The sequence below is a fragment of the Salmo salar genome, chromosome 17, assembly GCF_965601325.2.
Source record: "Salmo salar chromosome 17, fSalSal1, whole genome shotgun sequence".
In the NCBI taxonomy this organism is placed as follows: Eukaryota; Metazoa; Chordata; class Actinopteri; order Salmoniformes; family Salmonidae; genus Salmo; species Salmo salar.
The window spans coordinates 39890001-39897500 of record NC_138307.1 but is presented as its reverse complement, the minus strand read 5'-3'; the positions used below and the strand labels follow the sequence as shown (position 1 = coordinate 39897500).

Genomic DNA, 7500 nt, shown 5'->3' with positions numbered 1-7500 from the left:
ACTAACGGTCCGGTTGTTTTATATGAAGCTCTGCGCTCGGGGAGAAAGTGAGCAAACGGAGATCGATCCATGGATATGCAACTGTTTGTTGTTGCGCTCAGATCCTCACGTCTCGAGTTTTTAACGCCACAAACACAAAAGTTCATTTATAACACCGATCGACATGAACAATAACAATCCAACCGCCATTGTTAATTACATACATGTGTTGTTAAACACCACATAGACCCCTCTATATAGGCCTGACTGCGCAATCATCCATAACGAAAGGATTGACCAGACTACGATCAGTTCTCTATTTCACTAAAGACATGCAATGTTGCGGGAGCGTGTGATTTGAATTACAATATGTCACAGAGAGAGAGAGAGAGAGAGAGAGAGAGAGAGAGAGAGAGAGGAGAGAGACAGAGAGAGAGAGAGAGAGAGAGAGACAGAGAGAGAGAGAGAGAGAGAGAGACAGAGACAGAGAGAGAGAGAGAGAGAGAGAGAGAGAGAGAGAGAGGAGAGAGAGAGAGAGAGAGACAGAGAGAGAGAGAGAGAGAGAGAGAGACAGAGAGAGAGAGAGAGAGAGAGAGACAGAGAGAGAGACAGAGACAGAGAGGGTGGTCTCCCTCTCTCAAAACTCCAATGCCTTTTAGCCCGGTTAAAGTAAAGCCACGGGGACCAGAGAGGGGGTTGGGGAATAATATCCTAGCTGTCTCTCTCTCTCTCTCTCTCTGCTTTCCTTACCTATTTTTATTTTGACGCTTTGGAAAACACGTAGTCCTTCCTCTTCGACCGCCATGCTCGCGGCTCCTCTCTTTTACCTCTCGCCTTGTGGATAGAGTCTTTGCTCCACGGTGATCGGGACTCGCGTGTGTGTGTGTGTGTGTGTGTGTGTGTGTGTGTCGGGTTTCTCCGGCAGTCGAGGGAGGCAGGTCTAGTCCAGTTCAAAGGGAGGTGTATCTGTGTGTTGTCTGTATGGGTATATATATATATATATATACGGTTATGCTTCCCGGACAGCGGACAGCTGCGTTCTCCTTCACCCAACCGCTGCTACGAGACACTGGCAGCTCAAACCAGAGCAACGCGTCGAGTGGGCGGGACCTCCACCTTCTCTTTCAGCTGATTGACTGTCAGCGGGCTGATGTCATACAAAGGGGGACGGGCTAGATTAGTCGACGAATGCGTGTTGCTCCAAAGAGGGGGGTGGCACAAGGCGCACTGTAACCGAATTGGTCCAAACTGACTTGGAGTCTATCCTGATTGGTTTTATACCTATAAACATCGACGAGTGCGGGTGAGAAAAACATTGTCAAAGATTCCAAGAAAACATCAAACTGGTTTTTAGCTTTGTGCGGTTGACTCGAATTGGTGACATGGACAAATCCGATTAGGTCATAATGAACCCAAAGGGGCGTAGGTTTGACTAGATGACGAACTAATCCTTGCATTTACATTTTAGTCATTTAGCAGACGCTCTTATCCAGAGCAACTTACAGTAGTGAATGCATACATTTCATTTATTTTCATGCATTTTTTTTATTTTTTTTTGTACTGGCCCCCGCATGGGAATCGAACCCACAACCTTGGCGTTGCAAACACCATGCTGGCGTTGCAAACACCATGCTCTACCAACTGAGCCACACGGGAAAGGGTGTATAAACCCCATTAGTTGCCTGCATCCATGTATAAACAAGACAAGATAGACTCCAAGCCGGGTTTGGATCAATTCGGTTCCGATGTGCCTTGTGCCCCTTTTCGAAACGCTCAGCCTTGAAGAAATGAGGGTCGTTGACGTAAACCTAGTAGGGTGGAGGGGATACATGATGTTATTATAATAGTTGGTGATAACATGACCAAACAGGCTTTTTTTTAAGGAAGCCACATCACAGGAGATGAGGAGGAGGAGGAGGAGGAGGAGGAAGAGGAAGAGAACGTAATCACTCAACTCAAATGGACAGACATCGCTTAGATTTATCCAAACAAAGGAAACAGTGGTGACCCTCAAATTTAGCTCCCAGTCCAGAACGTACTGTAGCAAACGGAGGGAACGGGGTAACGAACCCCCGGGGGCTCCAGCGTGTAAAGTAACCACTCTACGCATCGGGCCAATAGCTGGGAACTGTAGCGTGGCCTCGAATACAGAGGATCTCTACAATATCAAATCCAAAATCAAATGTATTTATAAATCCCTTTTCTTACATCAACTGATATCTCAAAGTGCTGTACAGAAACCCAGCCTAAAACCCCAAACAGCAAGCAATGCAGGTGTAGAAGCACGGTGGCTAGGAAAAACTCCCTAGAAAGGCCAGAACCTAGGAAGAAACCTAGAGAGGAACCAGGCTCTGAGGGGTGGACCAGTCCTCTTCTGGCTGTGCCGGGTGGAGATTAGAAACCTAGAGAGGAACCAGGCTATGAGGGGTGGACCAGTCCTCTTCTGGCTGTGCCGGGTGGAGATTAGAAACCTAGAGAGGAACCAGGCTATGAGGGGTGGACCAGTCCTCATCTGGCTGTGCCGGGTGGAGATTAGAAACCTAGAGAGGAACCAGGCTATGAGGGGTGACCAGTCCTCAACAATACATGACTCTACCAGCCCAGTGGTGATGTTCGAGGGGTTGGAGAGGAGAGGAAGAGATGGACCAAGAGTTAACGGTTCCAATGGGTTTTGACCCGGGACCAAGTCCTGTGGGTTAGCCTCCCTTTTCTAGAACAAGCCCTGAATCTAATTATATACCCTCATCTCCCCTATCACATCATCCAGTTCCACCCTAAATCCTCCCTCCTTGGCCCCCGGGGGACGCAGCGAATGTAAGACGGGGACACTGACTGTAGCTATGGGGGAGTAACCAGCTATCCTGCTGTAGCTATGGTGGAGTAACCAGCTATCCCGCTTTAGCTATGGGGGAGTAACCAGCTATCCTGCTGTAGCTATGGGGGAGTAACCAGCTATCCCGCTGTAGCTATGGGGGAGTAACCAGCTATCCCGCTGTAGCTATGGGGGAGTAACCAGCTATCCCGCTGTAGCTATGGGGGAGTAACCAGCTATCCTGCTGTAGCTATGGGGGAGTAACCAGCTATCCCGCTGTAGCTATGGGGGAGTAACCAGCTATCCCGCTGTAGCTATGGGGGAGTAACCAGCTATCCCGCTGTAGCTATGGGGGAGTAACCAGCTATCCCGCTGTAGCTATGGGGGAGTAACCAGCTATCCCGCTGTAGCTATGGGGGAGTAACCAGCTATCCCGCTGTAGCTATGGGGGAGTAACCAGCTATCCAGCTGTAGCTTTGGGGGAGTAACCAGCTATCCCGCTGTAGCTATGGTGGAGTAACCAGCTATCCTGCTGTAGCTATGGGGGAGTAACCAGCTATCCTGCTGTAGCTATGGGGGAGTAACCAGCTATCCCGCTGTAGCTATGGGGGAGTAACCAGCTATCCTGCTGTAGCTATGGGGGAGTAACCAGCTATCCCGCTGTAGCTATGGGGGAGTAACCAGCTATCCTGCTGTAGCTATGGGGGAGTATCCTGCTGTCATACTGATGTTACAATAGGATATTAGTGTCTGTTCAGTTCTTATTGTAAAGGTGACAGGTTACTACAACAGCCACATGTAGCTGGAGGGCTTAGTATAGTAGTAGTATAGTAGTAGTATAGTGGTAGTATAGTTGTAGTACAGTTGTAGTATAGTAGTAGTATAGTAGTAGTATAGTAGTAGTATAGTAGTAGTATATTTAGGGGACAGTTAGTGGTACTGGAGGGCCGAGTATAGTAGTAGTATAGTAGTAGTATAGTAGTAGTATATTTAGGGGACAGTTAGTGGTACTGGAGGGCTGAGTATAGTAGTAGTATAGTAGTAGTATAGTAGTAGTATAGTAGTAGTATAGTAGTAGTATAGTGAGGAGACAGTTAGTGGTACTGGAGGGCTGAGTATAGTAGTAGTATAGTAGTAGTATAGTAGTAGTATAGTAGTAGTATAGTAGTCGTACTCAGCCCTCCAGTACCACTAACTGTCCCCTAACTATACTACTACTATACTACTACTATACTACTACTATACTACTACTATACTCAGCCCTCCAGGACCACTAACTGTCTCCTCACTATACTACTACTATACTACTACTACTATACTACTACTATACTACTACTATACTCAGCCCTCCAGTACCACTAACTGTCTCCTCATGATACTACTACTATACTACTACTATACTACTACTATACTCAGCCCTCCAGTACCACTAACTGTCTCCTCACTATACTACTACTATACTACTACTATACTACTACTATACTCAGCCCTAAAGTACCACTAACTGTCCCCTAAATATACGACTACTATACTACTACTATACTACTACTATACTCAGCCCTCCAGTACCACTAACTGTCTCCTCACTATACTACTACTATACTACTACTATGCTCAGCCCTCCAGTACCACTAACTGTCCCCTCACTATACTACTACTATACTACTACTATACTCAGCCCTCCAGTACCACTAACTGTCCCCTCACTATACTACTACTATACTACTACTATACTACTACTATACTACTACTATACTCAGCCCTCCAGTACCACTAACTGTCTCCTCACTATACTACTACTATACTACTACTATACTACTACTATACTACTACTATACTACTACTATGCTCAGCCCTCCAGGACCACTACCTGTCCCCTCACTATACTACTACTATACTACTACTATACTCAGCCCTCCTGTACCACTAACTGTCTCCTCACTATACTACTACTATACTACTACTATACTACTACTATACTACTACTACTATACTACTACTATACTCAGCCCTCCAGGACCACTAACTGTCTCCTCACTATACTACTACTATACTACTACTATACTACTACTATACTACTACTATACTCAGCCCTCCAGTACCACTAACTGTCTCCTCACTATACTACTACTATACTACTTCTATACTCAGCCCTCCAGGACCACTAACTGTCTCCTCACTATACTACTACTATACTACTACTATACTACTACTACTATACTACTACTATACTCAGCCCTCCAGTACCACTAACTGTCCCCTAAATATACGACTACTATACTACTACTATACTACTACTATACTCAGCCCTCCAGTACCACTAACTGTCCCCTCACGATACTACTACTATACTACTACTATACTCAGCCCTCCAGTACCACTAACTGTCCCCTAAATATACGACTACTATACTACTACTATACTACTACCATACTCAGCCCTCCAGTACCACTAACTGTCCCCTAACCATACTACTACTATACTACTACTATACTACTACTATACTACTACTATACTACTACTATACTCAGCCCTCCAGTACCACTAACTGTCCCCACACTATACTACTACTATACTACTACTACTATACTACTACTATACTCAGCCCTCCAGGACCACTAACTGTCCCCTCACTATACTACTACTATACTACTACTATACTACTACTATACTACTACTATACTACTACTATACTCAGCCCTCCAGTACCACTAACTGTCCCCACACTATACTACTACTATACTACTACTATACTCAGCCCTCCAGTACCACTAACTGTCCCCACACTATACTACTACTATACTACTACTATACTCAGCCCTCCAGTACCACTAACTGTCCCCACACTATACTACTACTATACTACTACTATACTCAGCCCTCCAGTACCACTAACTGTCTCCTCACAATACTACTACTATACTACTACTATACTACTACTATACTACTACTATACTCGGCCCTCCAGTACCACTAACTGTCTCCTCACTATACTACTACTATACTCAGCCCTCCAGTACCACTAACTGTCTCCTCACAATACTACTACTATACTACTACTATACTACTACTATACTACTACTATACTCAGCCCTCCAGTACCACTAACTGTCTCCTCACAATACTACTACTATACTACTACTATACTACTACTATACTACTACTATACTCAGCCCTCCAGTACCACTAACTGTCCCCTCACTATACTACTACTATACTACTACTATACTACTACTATACTACTACTATACTCAGCCCTCCAGTACCACTAACTGTCCCCTCACTATACTACTGCTATACTACTACTATACTACTACTATATTACTACTATACTACCACTAGTATAGTGAGGAGATAGTTAGTGGTACTGGAGGGCTGAGTATAGTAGTAGTATAGTGAGGGGACAGTTAGTGGTACTGGAGGGCTGAGTATAGTAGTAGTATAGTAGTAGTATAGTAGTAGTATAGTAGTAGTATAGTGAGGGAGACAGTTAGTGGTACTGGGGGGCTGAGTATAGTAGTAGTATAGTAGTAGTATAGTAGTAGTATAGTAGTAGTATAGTGAGGGGACAGTTAGTGGTACTGGAGGGCTGAGTATAGTAGTAGTATAGTAGTAGTATAGTAGTAGTATAGTAGTAGTATAGTGAGGGGACAGTTAGTGGTACTGGAGGGCTGAGTATAGTAGTAGTATAGTAGTAGTATAGTAGTAGTATAGTGAGGGGACAGTTAGTGGTACTGGAGGGCTGAGTATGGTAGTAGTATAGTAGTAGTATAGTAGTAGTATAGTAGTAGTATAGTGGTAGTATAGTGAAGAGACAGTTAGTGGTACTGGAGGGCTGAGTATAGTGGTAGTATAGTAGTAGTATAGTGAAGAGACAGTTAGTGGTACTGGAGGGCTGAGTATAGTAGTAGTATAGTAGTAGTATAGTAGTAGTATAGTAGTAGTATAGTGGTAGTATAGTGAAGAGACAGTTAGTGGTACTGGAGGGCTGAGTATGGTAGTAGTATAGTAGTAGTATAGTAGTAGTATTGTGAGGAGACAGTTAGTGGTACTGGAGGGCTGAGTATGGTAGTAGTATAGTAGTAGTATAGTAGTAGTATTGTGAGGAGACAGTTAGTGGTACTGGAGGGCTGAGTATGGTAGTAGTATAGTAGTAGTATAGTAGTAGTATAGTAGTAGTATAGTAGTAGTATAGTGAAGAGACAGTTAGTGGTCCTGAAGGGCTGAGTATAGTAGTAGTATAGTAGTAGTATAGTAGTAGTATAGTAGTAGTATAGTAGTAGTATATTAGTAGTATCGTAGTAGTATTGTGAGGAGACAGTTAGTTGTACTGGAGGGCTGAGTATAGTAGTAGTATAGTAGTAGTATAGTAGTAGTATAGTAGTAGTATAGTGAGGGGACAGTTAGTGGTACTGGAGGGCTGAGTATAGTAGTAGTATAGTAGTAGTATAGTAGTAGTATAGTGAGGAGACCGTTAGTGGTACTGGAGGGCTGAGTATAGTGGTAGTATAGTAGTAGTATAGTAGTAGTATAGTAGTAGTATAGTGAGGAGACAGTTAGTGGTACTGGAGGGCTGAGTATGGTAGTAGTATAGTAGTAGTATAGTAGTAGTATAGTAGTAGTATAGTAGTAGTATAGTAGTAGTATAGTAGTAGTATAGTGAGGGGACAGTTAGTGGTCCTGGAGGGCTGAGTATAGTAGTAGTATAG

General features: G+C 44.0%; 1 protein-coding gene across 1 annotated transcript in view; it reads right to left on the bottom strand.

Annotated features, from left to right (window-relative positions):
- Positions 1–1054, bottom strand: part of LOC106607549 (ras GTPase-activating protein 3) — a 113044-nt gene extending 111990 nt beyond the window's left edge. The window contains exon 1 of the mRNA XM_082963321.1: positions 730–1054. Coding sequence (XP_082819447.1) covers positions 730–784 — 55 coding nt within the window. The 5' untranslated portion in view covers positions 785–1054. The remainder of the gene's footprint in view (positions 1–729) is intronic.
- Between the last annotated feature and the right edge of the window lie 6446 nt (positions 1055–7500).